The 22,399-nt window shown below is 39.5% G+C and overlaps 1 protein-coding gene across 3 annotated transcripts in view; it reads right to left on the minus strand.

Annotated features, from left to right (window-relative positions):
* Window positions 1–645: 645 nt before the first annotated feature.
* The window catches only part of CBX5 (chromobox 5), a 34,891-nt gene continuing 13,137 nt past the window's right edge, over window positions 646–22,399 (minus strand). For 2 of the 3 annotated variants that reach the window (XM_081310252.1, XM_081310253.1), the window contains exons 2-5: window positions 15,536–15,713; window positions 10,407–10,593; window positions 6,832–6,932; window positions 646–5,008 (exon numbers count right to left, since the gene is read on the minus strand). In XM_081310252.1, the coding sequence (XP_081166378.1) occupies window positions 4,858–5,008; window positions 6,832–6,932; window positions 10,407–10,593; window positions 15,536–15,713 (617 nt within the window). In that variant the 3' untranslated portion in view covers window positions 646–4,857. Of the gene's footprint in view, window positions 5,009–6,831; window positions 6,933–10,406; window positions 10,594–15,535; window positions 15,714–17,451; window positions 17,541–22,399 lie in introns of those variants that run through there. The other variant, XM_081310254.1, reaches the window with a different exon arrangement.

Raw genomic sequence — 22,399 nt, forward strand, 5'->3', positions numbered from 1 at the left:
TTAGGATTCATTGAGACTCCAGGTTATGTGTATTTTTGGGAAAGGTTACCACATAACTGACATAAGTGAGAAATCACTCTCCTGCTGTACTTGAATAAAACTGTACTACCCCGAGGTATATGCTCAGGTATTAACAGATGTGCCCCCAGCTTTTCTTTTTTTTTAAACAAATCTTCTCAAGAGATAGTACATTTTAAGCTTAAAGCCCACCTCATGTTTACTCCTCCAAAGGGGATAAGAAACTGAAATATGTGTGAGCAACTTTGATAACATGTCCATGAAGAACAGTGTTAAAGAATCTACAAACAATTAGATACATAACATAGCTGATGCTTTCCACAAGCAAGAACTACATCACTGAATACTTTGGCAGAGGACAAGCCAGGGACTCAAATCAGGGGTTCTCTATACCCACTCATCTGATTTCTCTCTCCATAATGACAGCATTTTAAACTCAGCTTTGTTTATTTTCTGGAAAACAATTTTGCTGTGTTCTACGGCCAATTAGCTCAGTTCATCCAAGGCCATAGGTCTTTTCCACATATTAACTAATTATTGTCACCTTCCTACTCTAGAGCTCAAAACTACACCACATCAGTCAGCTGTCTCTGTCCCTAAACCAGAACTTTGTACCCACTTGTAATCTTTAAAAAATATTTTATTAGTTGTTGGTGGCCCTTTATGTGGTGCTGAGAATTGAACCCAGTGCCTCACACATGCTAGGCAAGTGCTCTACCACTGAGCTACAATCCCAGCCCCCACTTGTAATCTTTATTATTCAAAATTATTAATGATCAATTCATCCCATACCAATATGAAAATTCTCTTGAGTGTAAAAGGATGGCCCCTTTTTGAACTTGGTATCCCCAGGCCAAAAAATGTTTGTTGAATGAAATCACCAAAGTTGATGTACATTAACATGGCGAGAATTTAGACAGCTCTATGTAAAACTCGGGGCACCCAATTCAGAGCATATGCCTTTGTGTGTAAGGCTGGACAACATCTGTTTTTGAAAACAATCCTTCATTAGAGGGTGAAGCCAATGTCAAACAGTGGCTCCAGACCTTTCCTCTCTCCTCCTTGGTACAGACATGCCTGATGATTCAATTATAAAAGTACAGACCTCAAGTCTATACTGTGTTAGACTGTAAGTTAAAGACTGTAAATAACCCTAACTTTGACTCTAAAAATCTAAACCAAAGGGATGGGGCCATAAATCCCCTTTTTTTTTTTTAGCCCATTTGAGATTTTTCAATTCAGCTCTAAAAGGGCTCTCACATCCTCACAAAGCAGTGTTTTAGACCCTCAAATTTGAACCCTAATGCGGGAGACAACGATTCCTCAGTCCAAATGCTGCTCCTTCACTGTTCCTTAGTGAGCTGGATTAAAGCACAGGCCCAATAAAAACTCAAGATGAAGTCCTAAAACCTTTCCCAGTGCCCTGTGATTTGGACTGAATGTAAAGAAAACAGACAACAGGTAGTTCTAGAACAGGAATAAAAAGAATTAAGGATAATAACTGCCTGGGCTGTGGGAATAGGACCAACCCTTCAACAACCAGAAGTATGCAGATATGGTTGGGGGACAGCCAAGGACCATCTAGAGTTGTCTGTGCTGGGAGCACCACAGGTTCAAATATTCCCGAGAGCCCGTTTGAACAAGGAAAAAAAAAAAAACAACAACAATATGGCTCTCTCCAGGTTTAAAATGGGCACTGCCCTCCAGGCTGACCTTCCCAGTAGTGGACTTAAACCTGAGAGCCATTTGTGCAGTCCTGGGAATCAGAAGACCTGCTAAGCTGTCCCTGGTAGACTCTACTCCAAAAAGCTCTGTTAAACTCTGTAGAAAGGGATATCGCTTACTGCTGTTTATTGGAAGAAATTCAGCATTAGAATGTTTTGAAAGAGAACTGAACACAGGAAAAATATACCGCGAGCACCTGAGACCTACGCATTTAAGAGTGTTTTCTTTGCAAACTGGGTGCAACAGCATACCTGTAATCCCAGTTACCTGGGAGGCTGAGACAGGATTCCAAGTTGGAGGCCAGCCTGGGCAACTTGGCAAGACCCTATCTCAAAATAAAATAAAAAGATCTAGGGATGTAGCTCAGTGGTGAGCACCCCTGGGTTCAATCCTCAGAAAGGGGAAGGGGGTGCTTCACCCATGGCTACAAACTCCTCAGAGAGGAGAAAGTTCCATGAAACAGATTTGTTTGAGGCTGCAATTCTCCAATGGAGAGAACAACTACCCAGCACCAACAAATGCTGGAGGCACTGGCAGGCATCTGGTTTCCTTTGTGCTAAGGGCTGAAATTAGTATTGGTGCTCTGGTTCCCTACATTCCACACGACCAGCTGTGAGTAGCAAGGAGAGAACAAAAGTTGTTTTGATGGTAACTCAGAAAACCATGATTCTATAAACTGAAGACAGAAAAAGATGAAATGAAGAGAATTAAAGGGGTGATGAGTAACAGATGACACTAGGGTCATTTTGGTAAAGGAAATTCAGACTTTGATAAATGTTTTCAACATTACCTATAGCCACAGCAAAACATCGTGTACCTGGTTTCAAGGACTAATCTCAGTACCAAATATTGCTGTTTTCCTTGTCCATGTGCTAGATTTGATTTTAAAAACATGCTCACTGCAGTTCACATAACCACTATCACTGGGAGGCATGCACTGGTTACTTAGGTAGGTTAGCATTTTCTCCAGCAGTCAGTCAAAGTGATATGGGTGATCCCCTTCTCAGGAGCTCTGGACATCTTTTGCCCTATTCTTACCTACCCTGATATCCTGTTACTTGTACGAAAAATGTGTTTTCTGACCATCCTTCTTTTCTTGCTGATGCCCATCAGATTAAATACAAATGACTGTCAATGATCTACCACTTGATCCGGCCTTTAAATCCTTCATAGAGCAAAGGAATATGGAGATAAAAACTCCTACCCACGTTGAGGAATGGGTTATGAACTCTCCCCCCAATCACATTACCATTAAGAAAAATTTTCCTGGCTGACTTAAACCAAAAGCTCCATTGTTCCAGTCTGTCCTGTCACTGCAGCAACAGCTGTCTTCTCAACTGTGCAGTATAATTTTTGACATAATTTATACAACATACAGAATTCAATCAGCAGCTGAGCAGGGAAGCAATGTAACAAATGCTATGAATGGGTATATGATTTGCATATTATTTGGCTCATCTGTGGACTGGAGCAATCCACCATTCCCCTCATTACTATGAATAATCTAGCAATGGCTGAATGCTCCTGGCCAGACAGCTATGTTTTAAAAGTAAAAAACAACAACAAAAACAGCCTCAATGGCTGGCAAACTCTAGAATTAAGGCTACTTCAAGCATTTATTCTTATTTCCTCAGCTTTGAGGCTGGGACAAGGATGCTCAAACCCTGCTACTTCCTTATGTTTAGTCCTGATTCTCTAGCCCTCTCAATTATAAGAAAAGGATAAAGGGAAGTAGGGCATTGTTTGGGGGACAAAGGCAGAAGGATATGATCAGAAAAAAATCTCTCAATAGCAAAGCAAGAAGAAACCAAAAGGGAACTATTTGGCTGAGTAGGGAGTAAAGGTTGTGTCGACATGCTAATGCAAGGACCTGCCACTTTCTGAGGTGATAGTTTTCCATGAAAATGGGTTTTAAAAAATAAGATTCAAATAAAATTTGAGGGTGGAAAAGGAGAAGAACATTAATACTTTGTGGACTCTGTTGGCAAATCCAGGAGTCAAAAAAAGCAGGAAACGTATATATAATTGTTAATGAAAATTTAAAATTGATATTGTGGCCAATGGCTCCCCTCCAATAATTCCCCACTGAAAATAATGACATGGAAGGGCAACATAGGTCCATTGAGAAGAGAGAGTCAGGTTTGAAGCCTCTTTGGTAACAGGAATGCTTTGGGAGGCCATAAAAGTTGGCAGGGTTGGAGGGTGCCTAGCACCTTGGCACAAGCAAGCACCAGGCAATCACTCACACCTACATAAATACAGTCTAAATATAAGGGATGGAAGGAAAGAATACGTACACATCATACATGATAAAGACAACTGTTTCTTGCCCCTACCCTATATCCTCCTGTCCCATAGTTAATAATCTTGTCATTTTATGACAAACTTACAGAAGGAGAATCAGGGATTACTAAGAACAAGGCCAAAAATCCTAGGGCTAAAAGGAGGGCCTTGATAAATTTCAACATAAAATTTCAAGTCCTCCAAAGGACGGAGTTATTCTGGGAGGATGGGTGAGGATGAACAACAGAGGGTAGCCCAGAAGAAGACCACACCAGGGACCCTGCATTCTCCTGGGTAGAGCTAAAGAAGTTGGGAAAGCCCCAACAGGTAGGCAGTTGCTATTGGCTTTTTAAAAGATGGGCAATATTCTTTCCATCCCAACATGTCAAAATAAAGGCCAGCTGGTCATCAACATATTCTGAGAAACAAAGCAAGAAACCAAAATTCATCATCATTGTAATAAAATCCCCCAATCTAAAAAGCAACCAACCAACCCTGAAAAGATCAAGACTCTTAAGGTGATTAAAAAGTTAAAACTTATCTTGAGGTCACAGGGGAGCAGAAGGAAGAGATAAGGGCAAAGGAAAAACTTGTGGGAATTACACACAGTATGTAAATGCCTGGTCTTCACAGAAAGACACTTATCATGAATCAGACCATCAGTTATGTTACAAGAGAACCAATACCAACATTTCTCCTGTGGAGCACAGTGATAAGCACATTTTTTTTTTTTTTATGGATGTGTTTAGGATAGAAGAGGGAGGGCAGAAGGGAAAGGCAGGGACGCGAATGTATTATGTACAAAGAGAAATGACAGAGACCACCCGTCCTTTAGCTCTTTGCGGTTTCTTTCTCTTTGTTTTCCGCATCTTCAGGATATGCATGCCACGTCAGTCTCTCTTCATAAAATGCTATCACAATTTGTGGACATTTCACATTAGCTTCTTTTGCAAGAACCAAGTCGGCTTCATCTGTGTCTTTCCTGGAAGGAAGAATAAAAGACTCAGAAGGAAATGAAGTAAGAGGGAGAGAATCTGTCCAAACAGACTTTAGGTCACTATGCGCACTGAACTGACTTGATGTCCTCCTCAGCTTTATTTCAGGGTGAAAGGATGAATAATACATTATTCTACTTTTGTAAGTTTTATTCGTGTGTCTCAACATGTGAGTAAACACAATTAAACATGTACTCAGCATAATTATGATATGTGTAAATCTAGTTTCTGAATCATTTTAAGCAAAGAGATCTAATCCTCCTCATTTTGTGGCCTTTTAAATACTCATTACCTTTGGTCATAACTATGATCCCCCCGCCCCCCCACCCCCACCCAGTGCCAGGATCAAACCCAGGACCTCATGCATGCCAGGCAGATGCTCTACTACTGAGCCACATCCCTAGCCCCAGAACTGTGATTTGAAACAATAAGAACATAGAAATTTGGTGAAAATTCCTATTACCCAAGTCACATAGCCCCATTACCAAGTAAAAACAAAATATCTTAGCAACACAATTATTTTAATTAATCAAAAAAAAAATTTAAATTCTCCTGAGATGTGGACAAATATAGCTATACTTTCTTTTCTAGAAAATTGAGCATTTAATTCACAGAGGTAAGTATTATGGATGAGAGGAAATAGAAAATGCATAGCTTAGAGCAGATATTTAATTTTGGACTATGGTAGAAAAAACTAGTTAAATATGTGAATGTAGGTGGGCACACCTATAATTCCAGTGACTTAGGACACTGAGGTAGGAGAATTTCAAGTTCAAGGCCAACCTCAGCAACTCAGTGAAATCTTGTCTCAAAATAAAAAGAAAAAAGAATTGGGGATATAGTTCAGAGATTAGATGTACCCCTAGTTCAATTTCCAGTATCAACTACAACCAAAAAAAGTTAAGGGTCTAAATTGTTTAGGGCCTCACTAAGCTGCTGAGGCTGGCTTTGAACTCTGATCCTCCTGCTTCAGCCTCCTGAGTCACTGGGATTATAGGTGTGCACCTCTGCACCCAGCCCCCTTTTTATCTTGTTAGACAGAGTCTTGCTAATTGCCCAGGCTGGCCTTGAACTTGCAATCTTCCTGCCTGAGCTTCCAAGTGGCTGGGACTACCTTGGCTAATCACCCCACCTTTAAGAACCCAAATTGAGCTGGGCACATTGATGCACACACCTGGAATCCCAATGACTCAGGAGACTAAAAACAGGAAGATGTGAAGTTCAAGGCAGCCTCAGCAACTTAGCAAATGTAATCTGTCTCAAAAAATAAAAAGAACTGGGGATGTAGCTCAGTGGCAAAGTGTCCCTGGATTCAATCCCTAGAAATAAATAGATACAACAAACTGAAAAAAGTACTGCACTTTACTTCAAGAGCCACTCTCTCTACTGGCCAAAGTAACCTGTGCTTTGGTCAGTATTAGCCTTAATATTTTTCGTTGAGGTTATTTTTCTCTTTTTGATCATTCAGTGGTCTTAGCCCTCAGGAATGGTAGAAAGTCTAATTCAACTCTTATTGTCACAGGCTCATGGTCTTATAGTAAACAATTCAGAACTGTATAACAAATAGTTTATGTTTTCTACTTTTTTCTGATATATGGGCTACTATAACATAATTTGGTTTCATAATGAAGCTTGAGAATGTCATAAATACATTGTGAATCACAATTCCCATTTAATGCCAGATAGCGGGCATAGGATTTGGATCTCTGAAATTCAAAATTCTTAGTTTGGGAATTCTCAGTCTTGTCACTCTATCTTCCATACAAATTCAAAGAAACACAATCATGAAGTGGAGCCCAATCTCTCTCACCATTTCATTAGGAACATTAAATCACCACAGGAATCTGTTGCCCCAATGATCTTTTCTGGTTCCAGTCCTCTCTCAAAGCCCCGAGCAATATCATTGCTCTGCTATAAATAGAAGATAAAGAAAGGTTACTTACAGCTTGGAGAAAGAGTAAAAAAAATTTCTGTTTCTCAGCACAACAAGCTCAATCTGGGTTAATATCATGTGATACCACTTCTGTCACAGATTCAAAAAAGTCTTAGGATTTAAGAAATATAATAACTAGGTTAAGTCGGTGACAACTATGATGCCCAGAGATTTTTTTTTTCTTTTGCAAGAAGATGCAATTGTCCTTCCTTATATTCCCTTCAAAAGATTCAGAGTGACCCTTACAAGTCTTTAAGGTCCCATGAGATGTTCTGAAGTCACTATTTAGAAATTCCTCTAATCCTCCTACTCACTCTGAATCTCTCTAGTATTCTAAGCAGCTGCCCCTGTCCTATAGCTTCTGAGATGACTAGCAAGTTCATGTTTACTCTACCTAAACCTTTTCTCACCTTAAAAACTTCAAATATACCATCTCTCTCAACTCTTTTTTCTTTTTTTAAATTTTTTAGTTTTTGGCGGACACAACATCTTTGTTTGTATGTGGTGCTGAGGCTGAACCCAGGCTGCACACATGCCAGGCAAGCGCACTACCGTTTGAGCCACATCTCCAGCCCTCTCTCAATTCTTATTTGAGGCTTTTACCCTTAACACTGAACAATAGTTTAAATTTTCCTTTTCACATAGTCACCTATGTTATGAAAGAACAGAGGTAAAAATGATATGAGGCTGATGACACAAAACAGTTTCAAAGATCACAAACTCTAATACCCACGCACTTGGTCTGCCTATCCCCTCCAATGTGAATGAGCTGTTAGTGAAGATAGAATTGGACTGTGATTATGAACTAACTAACTAGTTGATAAGTCACAAGAGAAGTGTTGAAACTTGGTTTAAATGTAATCATTATCTAGACAGGGTCTTATCCAGGTGGATAGCAAGAAAATAAAATTTCATATAAAACATAATTTTTAAAAACTATATCATGGAAGATAATGCAAGCTTATCTAGTAGCAGCATACTAAAAAATTTAGGAAAACTATCCAAATGAATGAAATCCCTTGTGTCTAATTTTTATAAGATCTCTTTGATCTAAAATTCACCTTACTTTCCTCTAAGAGATGCAGGGTTCAGGTGGCCCCCAAAGATACCAGAACCCACAATAGGAAGGAAATTCCAGGCATGGATCAAGGGGAAATACTTTTAAAAACATAGCCTCTTTTGGGGGTGCTTAAGGGGAAGAGGTTCCCAGATGTGCACACAGCTGCTCACAGCTGGAAAGCTGGCGCATGGTCTGGGTAGTAAATCATAGTTGGCGGCTGAAAACAGTTTGCCACATTGGGAGGGAAGGGGGGAGGGGGATGGGAGAAAAATATTCAAGCTGCTGAAAAGGAGCTGAGGCGAGGTAAATGCTAAAATCATCACAGAGACAGTGATTTTAAATCAGGCATAATACCAACTAACCAATTTTTAATGCAATGGTGTTAAAAAAAAAATGCAATCCTCCTCTGTTCCTCTATACTTTAAAATATACAATCATCTGTCTTCCCAGCTGCCTACCTGATAGCCACCAGTACTGCTCAGAATGCTATCAAGGGCCTCGGGTGAACAGCACAGGTAGGGGTTGTTTTCAAGGTCGGCAGCCTCAGAATCAGGCCTAGGAATGAAACTCTGTACTGGCCAGTGACGCTAAGCCAGATTACTCAGATTGCTCCTTTGCAAAAGGACAGAAACCCTAGATTGAGTACATACTCACTATCTGTCACAAATGCCTAACTGGAAGTTTTATACTGTGTTATTTTTGCTCTCTTAATTTAGACAGAAACTGAATCAAATAATAAAAGCCAGAATACAAAGGACTCATAAAAAAGAAGAAAGAGACTCAAGACCTCCCTCCTTAGAGAAGGCAAAGCATTCTCAAATCCTTTATAAGTACAATATATCATAATAATATACAGACCTCACCAAAATAGGGCAGTTTTTAAAATAAGGTTGCAAAAAACAAAACAAAACAAACAAACAAATAAAAAACAATTAGTCGGGGAAATAAGGACATAGAAATTGTGAGTCCCCTTTCACTTGCAGCTTCCAGTCTTTCATGCTCACTTCTTTCTAAGCTGTTTTTCCATATCTTGCCCTATGAAGACCAGGAATCACTTGTGTAAGATTTTCTAAACCATGATTCCTGGGTCCAAACCACAGAAATTCTCCTTGAACTAGTCTGGGGGTGCATCTTGGGCACTGGAGATTTTTTAAAGCAGCCCCCCCAGGTGATTTTAATGTGCAGCCAGTGATAGGTATCCACGCAGAATAAAGATAAATAGAGGTGCTTGTGGCAGTGATGCTGGAAGACTCAGAAGTGGACTTATGCTTTTATTTTATTAAACTTTAAGTGTGTGATATATCCTTCACCACAAAAGGTTTGTAACCTTGAAATAAATGAAAGGAATAAAAGCTGGAGGGTGGTGTGTGTTTATGTGCACACATACAGGTGAAAAAGGAGGTAATAACAGTGCTTATGCTAGTTACTTGAGAGCTAAAGAGCACGGATTAAAGCAACTGAATCAAACAAAAATTTCATAAATATACTTTCCAAATAAACAACAAAAAGATTCAAAAGGAAGATTAAAATTAATTTCTTTTGTGAAGTATGAAAATATATTAGGATCAAGAGAGAACAGAAATGTCAGTTAATTGGATATTATGTGAATTTCATCTCAATTAAAAAAATAGAAAGGGTTGAAAACAAGTACTATCATTAAAACAAATAAAGGTCTTTTCCATTCTTAAAAAATTCATCAAAGATACTCCCTCTCTAAAATAACTAAATCTTCTATTTACTGAGAAGGCAAAGTAGTTAAATGTTTTACAGATTTAATTTTTCCACTTTAATACAAATCCATTGACCACAAATTACATTTCCCACTCAGCCAGAAGGGGGCACTGCAGTTAACCAACAAGCCTCCGGAAAGCTTTTGTTCTAGGTACATCCTTAGAACAGAAATACCTAAAATAAAACAGTTTGTGAATGCTATGGTTTGCACACAAAGTGTTCCCCAAAGACTCATGTGTTGAGGCTTGGTCCCCATGCAGCAATATTAGGAGGTGGGGCTTTTGGGAGAATGAATCCACTGATAGCTGAATGGGATACTAGGAGGTGGTGGAATCTATAGGCAGGGGGACATGCTTTTGAGGAAGTAGGTGTGGGGGGGCATGCCCTTGTTGGTTCCTGGCCTCCCCTTCCCCTTTCTCCTCTGCTTCTAAGCTGCCATGAATTAAGCAGCTCTGCTTTGCCATTCCCTTTGGCCATGATGTCCAGCCTAGCCTCAGACTCAAAGCAATGGAGTCAACAACCATGAACTAAAAGCTCCGAAACAGTGAGTAAAAACAAATCTTTCCTCTTCTAAGTTTTTTTTTTTTTTCCTTCATGTGTTTGTCACAGCAACAAAAAGCTAACACAGTGGCACAGTGGGGAACAGGGAAAGGAAACTTACCTCTCTCTTTTTTTTGGATTTGATATCATCAGCACTGTTTGAAAAATTGGATTTCCTCTTGTTACTTTCTGACTTCTCCCTGGGTTTGTTATTCTCACCCTCCTTCATCTTCTTATACTTTTTCATAAACTCAGAAATTAGCTCAGGACAATCCAAATTTTTCTCTGGTTCCCAAGTATTGTGCTCCCTGAGCAAGAAGATTGGAGAAAAGAGGAAAATGAGTGTACAAAAAAAAAAAATCAGGCATTTTTTGTTGTTGTTGTTGTTTGAACCAGGGATTGAACTCACTGAGCCACATCCCCAGCTTAAAAAAAATTGCCCAGACTGGCCTTGAATTTGTAATCCTCCTGCCTCAGCCTCCTGGGTCACTGGGATTACAGGTGTACACCACCATGCCTGGCATCCATCTTAGATTTCTACTATGAAAAATGAAAAAACTATGCCGGTACAAAGACTTGTACACAGTTATTTACAGCAACATTTTAATAGCCAAAAATGAAAACAAACATCCTTCAATTGGACAAACTGGTATATTCATACAAGATAATACTATTCAGCAACAAAAAGAAACAAAATACTAACATATGCCACAACTTCAAAGAACCTCAAAAACATTAAACTAAGTGAAAGAAATGGAAAGCAGATTAGTGGTTGCCTGAGGTTGAAGATGGGAGTTGGCATTAACTACAAATGAGTTGAATGGAATTCTGGGGGATGGAGGCATATAAATGTTCTGAAATTGGAGTGTAGTAATAACTGCACCACTCTACAAATTTACGAGAAATTACTGAATTGTATAATTTCAGCGAGTGAATTTTATACTATGTAGATTACACCTCAGTAAAGCCGTTCAACAGTTCAAATTTAGGGCAGAAGGTTATACCTCAGTGGGTAGAGTGCTTGCCTAGCATGTATGAGGCCCTGAGTTCAATTCCTTGTAGTACCATGTTAAAAATTCTTTTTGAGGGCTGGGGTTGTGGCTCAGAGGTAGAGAGCTCGCCTAGCATGCATGAGGCACTGGGTTCAATCCTCAGCACCACATAAAGTAAAATAAAGACATTGTGTCCACCTATAACCAAAATATTTAAAAAAACTTTTTGAAACTTGAATTATGCTTTATTAAGCAAGAAATACGATTTAACATATAATCAACCATTTGTACAACTCTTGAAAAAAAGGGCAACCTAATAATCATTCACCTCCAGTTTTTAAAAAAATTTTTTTAGTTGTAGATGGACATAATACCTTTATTTATTTTTACGTGGTGCTGGGATCAAACCCAGGGCTTCACACATGCAAGGCGAGCATTCTACTACTAAGCCACAACCCCAGCCCCTCACCTCCAGTTTTCATTGTCCTAAATGTTACTCATATTTTGGGAAAAAGTTTTTTAAGTATTGGAGGACTTAAATAGTCACATAGAAAAAGGCAATGAAGTTGGGTGTGGTACTGCATGGCTAGAATCCTAGCAGCTCAGGAGGCCAAGGAAGGAAGATTACAAATTCAAGGCCAGCCTCAGCGACTTAGTGAAGCTCTAAGCAACTCAGTGAAACCCTGTCTCCAAAAAAAAAAAAAGCTAAGGACTTAGCTCACCACTAAAGCGCCCCTGGATTCAATCCCCAGTACCAAAAAAAGAAAAAAAAAAAAAGGGCAATACAGTACTATACTAAATCACCACAATAAAGACAAAGAAGTAGGATTTGGATTATATTAATTCAAATGGACTCAAGTCTACTGCCACTAGTCATTCAAAAATATTTTCATATTCTCAACAACAAAAAAATCATTCACACAACTCTTCTCCCAAACCCAGAAACCATATAGTTTACTATTCCAGAGGAAATTAAGGCACCAAAATCAAAAGTCACAACAACACTAACACAAGAAGTAGACTTGGGGGTGGGAAAGAGTCTGCTGATAGCAAAAAAGCCTGACCTATGATGGGATTATCTCTTTCTTACCATTTTGGCACTGCTGCTTCTATTTTAACAATTTTCACCCAAAAGAAAGCACAATATAATTTTAAAAGGATTTTAGAACCAAAGAAATATTTTTTTAAAAAAAAAATATTTATTTTTTAGTTGCACACAATACCTTTATTTTGTTTATTTTTTTAATGTGGTTCTGAGGATTGAACCCAGGGCCTCGCACGTGCTAGGCGAGTGCTCTACCCCTGAGCCACAACCTCAGCCTCCCCTGCCCCCCGCCAAAAATCTTGATACTGGATTTTTGTTCTACTATCACAGGTTATGTGATCTTTAGGAAACAGCTTCACTAATTTCCTCATCTGGAAACTGAAAATACCTCTAAAGGCTTGTGTGTATGTGTGTGTGTGTGTGTGTGTGTGTGTGTGTGTGTGTGTTTTACTATGAATTGACCCCAAGGGCAACCTACCACTGAGCTACATCCCCAACTTTTTATTTTTTAAGACATGGTTATCATGAAGTTGCCAAAACTGGCCTCAAAATTGTGATCTTCCTGCCTCAGCCTCCTAAATCCTGGGATTACAGGTGTGCACCACCATGCTCAGTTCTTCTAAAGGTTTTCATGAGAATTAAATAGAACAGAGGAAGTAGAATCTGATCACTGCTTAGCACATACACTAGTGGTTTCATTTTCTGCAATTTTTTAAAATATTTATTTTTTAGCTTTAGGTGGACAGAATATCTTTTTTTTTTTTTTTTTAAGGGGGGGAGAGAGAGAGAATTTATTTATTTATTTATTTTAGTTCTCGGTGGACACAACATCTTTGTTGGTATGTGGTGCCGAGGATCGAACCCGGGCCGCACGCATGCCAGGCGAGCACGCTACCACTTGAGCCACATCCCCAGCCCCAGAATATCTTTTTATTTTATTTTTATGTGGTGCTGAGGATCAAACCCAGTGCCTCACGCATGCCAGGCAAGCGCCCTACTACTTGAGCCATACCCCTAGCCCCTCATTTTCTGCAATTTAATTTACCTGTGGTTGACTGCAATACTAAAGTATTAATTGGAAAATTCCATGAAATAAACAATTAATACACTTTAAATGGCATGCGTTTTGAGCAACATAATGAAATGTTGCACCATCTCACTCTGTTCTGTGAATGTCAATCATCCTTTGACCAAAGTTCCCACACACTATCTGCCCAATATCACTTAGTAGTTATCTCCACTATCAGACTATCATGGTATTTGTAGTGCTTATGTTCAAATAACCCTATGCAGTAGCCTAATACTATATTAGAATGCCTACGTTACTCACCTCACTTCATCGTATCACAAGCACTATATCATCTCATGTCATCATAAGAAGGGTAAGTACAATAAGTACTTGAGGGAAATCCACATTCACATAATTTTTATTGCTGTATATTGCTACAACTATTCTATTTTATCATTAATTAGCTGTTGGGGCTGGGGATGTGGCTCAAGCGGTAGCGCGCTTGCCTGGCATGCGTGCGGCCGGGGTTGGATCCTCAGCACCAAATACAAACAAAGAAATTGTGTCTGCCGAAAAAACTAAAAAATAAATATTAAAATAATAATAATAATAATTAGCTGTTAAATCTTTTTTTTTTTAGTACCAGGGATCAAACTCAGAGTCACTCTACCACTGAGCCATATCCCCAGCCCTATTTTGTATTTTATAGAGACAAGGTCTCATTGACTTGCTTAGTGCATCGCTATTGTAGAGGCTAGCTTTGAACTCATGATCCTCCTGCCTCAGTCTCCCAAACCACTGGGATTATAGGTATGCGCCGCCCTGCCCAGCATTAGTTGTAATCTCTTACTGTGCCTAACTTAAAAATTAAATTTTGTCATAGATATATAAGAAAAAAACATATAGTGCATTTATATACGATTCAATATTGTCCACGGTTTCAGCATCCACAGAGGGTATCCACTAGCACTCAGGCAGGTACTTTTGTTGTCAAACGCTGGGGTAAAGGGCCAAATTTGTTCCAGTCATTTATGAGTCCCAGGTATTGATGACAAAGTAAGGATCAGTGCTTAACCTGTCTTTCCCAAACTTTATCTTCTTCTTTTTTATCTATGGTGAGATACCAGTAGCTCAAAAGAGATAGTTTTAAATACCTTAGTACTTCTAGTTGTGATTTGAAGGACCTAAAGAACTCCCTCAAAATCTTTTGTTATTATTTTAATTCCTACCTCACGGTGCTCTCAGTCTCCCCTAAACTCAGTGGTTCTTATCTAGCGGAAGTTGTATTACCACCACTCTTTAAAAATATGGAAAGCATCTTCAGATTGGTGTACTACCCACGTATAGCACTCTGGGTGCTAGAGATGCTAGGTATCTTACAATGCTTGAATTATCTCTTATTTTGAGATAGGGTCTTACATTGCCAGGATGGCCTTGAACTTGTGATCCTTCTGCCTCAGTTTCTTAATAAGTTGCCTGGACTAGAGACATGTGCCACCACACCTGGGCTATGTTTGAAATTTCTGCAAATAAAATGTTGACCTCAAATAAGTCTTTCAATAAGATGTATAATTCATCTTGATACAGTTTTAAGATCCGATTCAGGCTAGATGACTTACTTCTTTCTTTGCTATAATGTACATATTTTTTTATCTTAGTTGTATCCCAAATACTGCTACTACCAACAGTTTATACTTACACTAAGCTTATGATTCAGACTCTATACATCTACCCAACAACTCTCAAGTACTTTTTCTTATCCAAATTTTATTGAAGAGAAATAAGGAAATTAGCCAAGATCATCCAGCTTGCGTCTTAAGTGGTGAAACAAGAATATGGAAACTTTGGTTCCCAAGGCCTATGCTCCTTCACCAATCCATTATCCTGCCCCTCAAAAGCTGTATCAAAACATCAGCTCCAGGCTGGGGTTGTGGCTCTCCTAGCATGTGTGAGGCCCTGATGCTACATAAAAATAAATAAATAAAATAAAGGTTTGTGTCCAACTACAACTAAAAGAAAATTAAAAAAGAAAAAAAATCAGTTCTATGAGAAGGGAGACTACTTAGTGACTTCTGCACCTTCTGATTCTTCGGAGAGGTAAAAAAAGGTGGGGGGAAAAAGACAATGACCGTGGTGGCTCATGGGTGAGTAAACCAATGGTCTCTACCTCTATAGAGTCCTAAAGCCTGAAAAAAAGCACTTACTCAGAAAAGCCTTTCCACTTCAGCAGATACTCCACTTGCCCCTTAACCACACGCCTGTCTAACACCTTCTCCACAACATACTCCTCCTCATCCTCTGAAGAAGAACTGTCAGCTGTCCTCTTGGTTTTCTTTCCCATGTCGCACACTATTCCACCTGAAGGACTAAGGCCACCGGTTCCTGCAAAGGGGAAAGACGAAATGGTTACAACCTTTGTGAGGATTAAAAACTTTGTCTCTTATCAATGTGATGAAAGGGAGAGAACAAAGTTTCCGATCATTCTATATAGACAGCTTAAGAACTTAATTTAAACAAAAAGAATTTAATTAAAAAATGGATCAATTCCTCAATCCCCCAGCTACAATTTTCTCTTTGTCGAAAGAGATGAAAATTATCAGATGGCAGTTATCTAACTCCTGGTTACTTTTGTAACTGTTTTTAAGCCTGGAACTCAAAGAGAAAATGTGGAAAACCTTTGGTTAAATGAACCAAGACAGAATGAAAACATTTCCCTACAAGGTGAATAGAGTCTTTATAAAAATGAAAAAAGAAGCCACCAATATGTAACTTTTCTCTAATCTGAGCATTTTGACCAGTCTCTTAGCACAAAAAAGGCCTTGCTTAGGCATCTTTCACCACATTTTCAGTGACTCAGTACATTTCCTTGAAACAAATTGAGCTTGTCCCTCCAGAGCATCCATCAGCTCACAAGAGCAAGGCTGACATCTCAAACACACTAAGCCTCCTTTTTCAGCATGCTCATTTGGGGATGGGAGGGAAGAAGAAAAACTTTTTAGTCCTAAAATTCAAAATTAGTCACTGGATTATTCAGTAATTCCCATGGCTCAACTAACCCAAATAGTTAAGAAGGTCCCTCTCCTCTTAACTGAAGTTGACTCTGGGCCAAAGGAAGAGGAGGAAAAAGAAGTCTGGCCCCAGACTCAGCATCAACATTAAGCCTCCTCAAAACACAGAGGAGCCTTTCATAGGCCCAAGGAAAGCTGAAGCAAGGCAAAACTAATGGAAATTGAGTTAAGCCCAGAAATATGCACAACAGGGGGTGCTCCATAAAGACTCTAGTTTTTTTTTTTAAATTCAACACTGTTGTTACCATAACCATATTTAAGAATTCTTCCTTAACCATGTTAAATGGTGCCTACAGTCTGGATTACAGAGTACCAGGGATTGTTTTCTTAGGTGAACTTCATTTTTATTTTGCTGTTATCTTTAAAGATGTTTTTCAGCACTCCTAAACATTACCAATGTTAACCAGGAAACCACTCCCAGGAATAAGGACCACTAATGTCAGAATTATGTTCATGTCAAGTAAACATAAAAAATTACATCAATTCACTTCAAATTAGATTTTAAGAAATTATTGCAATATTATTGGAAACCACATTCTAGAACTTATTGCAATAGGTATACACATCCTAAAAACTGCCTGTACCCATAACTGCCCTATAATAAAACTAAGTTTTCATTAAAATACTTTATCTGGAAGAGTATGGGAGAATGTTAAATAGGTGTTTTTAAAATAATCTTTCCATGAATTTAGAAGAGACTCCTAAGCTGCAAGAAAATAGATCTGATTTTGGTTTATTTAAATAAAAACAGCCTCCGACCTCACCAGAGACAGGAAATGTCATATTCCAGGGAGAGTCCCCACCCCCACCCCCACTCACCTTGGAATTTCCGGGAGCTGAGCAGTTTAGGTCAGAGCGCTGGGGTAAAAACCAGCCCCATGTTAGATGCATGCAGTTAAGCATTGTGGCTATGGCCTCCCCTGCCTCAGCAGGAAAAACAAGGATTTACATATGTGTTCTTCAGTGTGAGGGAGGGAAAAGGAAAATTTCCCTTTATCCCTTCATGAAGTCCCCAAAGTAGAAAATGAATGGGGGTTCCCTCCTTTACCTACCGGATCGCCCCAGTTCTTTCTTTCCCTCTGGGCTAACAGGAGGGGCCTCCCCTCCCAGGTCTGGGGCTTGGCGGGCTGGCAGCTCCCCCGCCCCCACCCAGCTGCCTGGGCGCCACTGCGCAGCTGTCCCAGTCCGTTGCCATGGCAACTGGCAGCCTTACTAGACTGAGGGGGAGAGGCAAATGGAAAAGTTAAAAGGCTTAACTTTCCTTTTCAGTGATGACTGGGTGGAGAAGTTGGACGGTACCTCCCTTGGCCTCAAGGCAAGGCATTCAGAAACCAAGGGAATTGGTTCTTGGGTTTTAATTTCAAAACTTATGCTTATTACTCTAAAAGCACTGTGAATTAATCAATAGCAATTTAAGATCATCTAATAAGATTATAGCTCACTGAAAGGAGGAATGGAAAGGCCAGGTCCTTCTACAACAAGATCTGTACCCTAACCCACCAGAAGCACTTTAGACAAGGCCTTTTTCACCATCTGTATGGTACGGTTAATGGGCTAGGGTTGTAGCTCAATGGTAAAGTGTTTGCCTGGCATTTAAGTGAGGCCCTATGTTTGAGCACCACACTGGAGGAAAAAAAAAAAAAAAAACTCCCTGTGTATAGTACAATTATTAAAATTGTTTGGGAGGTAATCAGAGGAAAGAGGGGGAGGGGAAGCATTTCAAAGATACCATATAAGGGATGGAGATATGCTCAGATGGGAGATTAATTGCCTCAAATGCACAAGACCCTGGCTGGGTTCAATCCCCAGCACCACCAAAAAAAAAAAAAAAGATACCATATGAGCTTTCTTCTTGGGAGGAACACTAGACACAGAACTAGAATCCAAAGGCTTGAAATACTGACCAAAAAAACCTTACAACTGAAATTATAGCTAGGGAAGAAAATTAATCCTTAATACAGCAGTTACATAAAGGAAGGGAGAGTAGGTTAGCCAAAACCACTGCTTTTGAACTATTTATTTTCACTTGATTTTTTGTTTTAGTACTGAAGATTGAACCCAAGAGTGCTTTACCACTGAGCTACATCCCTAGTCCTTATGCTTTCTTTTGTGACAGGGTCTCCCTCAATTGTTGAGGCTGGCCTTGAAGTTAGAATCCTCCAACCTCCTTGCTTCTTTTTCTTTCTTTCTGTGTGTGTGTGTGTTGCAGTGCTGGGGATTGAACCCATTGAACCCACAGCCTTGTGCATGGGAGACAACAAGCACTCTACCAACTGAGCTGTATCCCCAGCCCTCTCACTTTTTTTTTTTTTTTTGGTACCAGGGATTGAACCCAGGGGTGCTTAACCACTGAGCCACATCACTAGCCCTTTTCTTTTTTTATTTTGAGACAGGGACTCACTACCTCGTTTAGTCACTGAAGTTGGCTCTGAACTGGCAATCCAATTCTCCTCCCTCGGCCTCAAGAGCTGCTGGGATGGGGCTGGGATGGGGCTCAAGCGGTAGCGCGCTCGCCTGGCATGCGTGCGGCCCGGGTTCGATCCTCAGCACCACATACAAAGATGTTGTGTCCGCCAAAAACTCAAAAATAAATATTAAAATTCTTAAAAAAAGAAAAAAAAAAAAAAGAGCTGCTAGGATTACAGACCTGCATCACCATGCCCTGGTCATTCTTGCAATGTTGTTATGAAATGGATCTTTTAGTAATTATTATCCATCTGATACACATTATTAATACATCATTCCCTATGTCAACAATCCCTAATACTTGAGAAAAGGAGAACTGGGATGAAGAAAAGAGACTAAATGCCATAAATTTTGCTTTTAATTATCTTATTTTTTTAAATATATTTTTTAAGTTGTTGATAGACCTTTATTTTATTTATTTATGTGGTGCTGAGAATGGAATCCAGTGTCTCACACATGCCAGGCAAGTGTGCTACCGCTGAGCCCCAGCGCCAGCCCTTAAACAAACATTTTAGAGCTCCCAAATCCTACTCTGCTTTACATACAGGAACTTTATCTTATTTTACTTTTTATAGTGTTAAGGTCTGGTGCATTCTAAGCGCACTCTACCACTGAGCTACAACAGCAGTCCTATGTGGGAACTTTGTTTTTTATGATACTGGGGATTAAACCCAGAGGCATGCTACCACTAAACTACATCCCTAGCCCTTTTATTTTTTTAAATATTTTTCAAAATTTTGAGACAAGGTATGAGTAAATTGCAAAGGTGGGCCCCTGAACTTGCCATTCTCCTTCCTCAGTCTCCAAAATAGCTGGGATTAAAGATGCGCACCACCATTCCCAGCTCTTATATGGGAACTTCACAGCCAGAGACTGCTGCCATGGGATAGAAGGAAAAGGAACAATCAAAAGCAAAGAATCTGTTGGGCTGGGTAGCAGAAGCCTGCAATTCCAGCAGCAGGAGGCTGAGGCGGAAGGATTGTCAGTTTGAGGCAGCTTCAGGAACTTTGTGAGACCCTGTCTCAAATAAGAAAATTAAAAAGGGCTGGGGATGTAGCTCAGTGTGTGAGACCCCTTGGTATTAAAATAAAAGAATCTGATTGAATAATAGCAGACAAATAAAGGTGATTATTTGGTTGTCAGACAGAAAAAAAACAGCTATTACAGGTCAGAAAAGTCAAAATTTTTAATTATAGGGGATTTCCTCAAAATTGAAAGGACCCATCAGGAAACCTCTGAGTAAAAATTGCCTTTTTTCAACTCTTCTTACTTTTCTTAACTTTTCATAATTAAGGAATCTAAAAACAATGCCATAGAAATTAAAATAGTGTCCTGATTTTTCATTGATTTGCCATGTGTGATCATGAATAAATAAATTTTAGATCTAACCCTAGTATCATTAAAACAGGCCAAATAAATCCCCACTTCCTACCTCCTAGGGAAAGGGTGAGTTTATGTTGAAATCAAAGAGCTATTATGTCCTCCAAAAAGAACCTTTTGTAAAAATAAGTTAGGGTCCAATACCACAGCAGAAAGAAATATGTGACCTTCTAAATTCCTAAGCCCATAAACCATACCACATGCAGTAACTCCTGCGGTTCAACATGTTAGCAGATAGTAAGAAAAGCGAGGAACAGTACCTCTGTAAAGGCACTGGAAAAGTAATAAAACTTCAGAGAAGAGTAGGTATGTTCTCTCAAGGGTCAAGTACTCATTCCTACATCTTAAAACTCACAAAATGTGGGAGATAGCAGAATGAAAAGACAGTAATTCTGTGAAGGAATAAAAGACAGGAAAAACACATTTTGGTGAAACCTTTCAGAAAAAGAAAAGAATTCATTCTGGGGATATAGCTCTACTGTAGAGTGCATACTTAGCATCACGAGACCAGTGTCTGATCACAAAAAAAGAGTGAATTCAACGAATAACCATACTACATATTCTAGTGTCCACTCTTCCCCCTAAAACATCCTGAAATTAAGGTTCAGGTCTACTCTCTTCTTCTCATTCTTAAGAACTCCCTAAAGGACACATGGGCTGAGGTCCTTTTCTCTTTGGGAAATGGGTTTTCTAACGCTGACAAATAGAATTGGGCCTGATGCCAGGAGTCAGAGTCCAACCATAATATTCTTTAAAGAATGGCATGCAATTGTCTTGTAAATCTCCTGGACAGTCACAGATCAGAAGCTGGCAAGGATGACGACATAGTTCTGATGGAATGTGTCTTATCTTAACCTTGAAGTTACAGATCTGCTCAGGAGCAGCAGTAAAAAATGAGAAATGTACTCAGACATCGGAGGGGACATAATTCTCTTTTAGACAGTGCGACCCAGTGTATTAGGGTCAAATGAAACACAAAGCCAGACAGACAATTTAAGGGCTAGAGCCTGGACCAGATAAAGCATCAAGACTGGTGGTTCACGCTGAGCTTGGGAGAAGGGAGCTTTCTGGTATGAGAAATGAGAATCTGTTGGCAGGATGATGAAGTGATTAAGGTAGAATTCTGATACTACCACAGAGGAGGAGAAGACGAGCCTCTGCAACCTTATCCTTGTGGAAATCTTCACAAGAAGGGGTGAGCAGCTTCTTAAGTTTCTAGAGAGTCTTTCAACCAAGACAGCTCCCAACCCTTTCTTGAACATGGATAAAGGATAAAATTCTCTGGTAAAAGGATTAACCACTATAGATAGACTGTACCAGCTACAGCATTAGGACACAGAAAAAGAGCAGCCCCAGCAATCTTTCCTATCAACAATGCAAGGCAAATTCACCTTACAGGCCTCTGAATGCTAGGGGAGAACACCTAAACCAGGGATCCGGACTAAAGGAGGTCCTGGAAGATCATCAAAGAACTTTGTGGTTATGCAGAGTCGGAGCCCACATTCCAAGTCACTGCCAGGGAACTCTTAAAAGTTGAACCGTCCACCAAAAAAAAAAAAAAAAAAAAAAAAAGGGGTGGGGTGGGGAGGGGAAAGTAAGAAGATAAAGCAGACAGGAAGAAAAAAAAATAATTCCATATATTATGCAGTTAAAGAAAATCATTTAAAAACTGTTAGTCCCTAGCAATTACATAGTGAGCATTACAACAAAGCTGGAAATTCCAAAATAACAGATATAAAGGCTAGCCGCTGGCACCAATCAATCAATCAGAAAATCATAAAACCACCCATCATAAGGTTCCCAGTATCAGTTTGCTGTGGTCCCTCTATAACCCTTTATTTATTTATTTGTTTGTTTTTCTTTTTGGTAGTGGGGATTGAACCCAGGGACACTTAACCACGTCCCCAGCCCTTTTTTGTATTTTATTTAGAGACAGGGTCTCACTGAGTTGCTGAGACTGGTTTGAACTTTTGATCCTCTTGCCTCTGCCTACACCAAGTCTCTGGGATTACAGGCGGAAGACCCACTATAATTTCCTTTCAATGCCAGCTGCTTCATGACTTTTCTTAGATCTTGGTGTAGCACATTTTATTTACATCACCACTATGAGGAAAAAAGTACAAATAACAGAATTCTGGTATCTTTCTCCAAGCA

The sequence above is a fragment of the Spermophilus citellus genome (assembly GCF_964194105.1).
Source record: "Spermophilus citellus genome assembly, chromosome: 10".
NCBI classification, from domain to species: domain Eukaryota; kingdom Metazoa; phylum Chordata; class Mammalia; order Rodentia; family Sciuridae; genus Spermophilus; species Spermophilus citellus.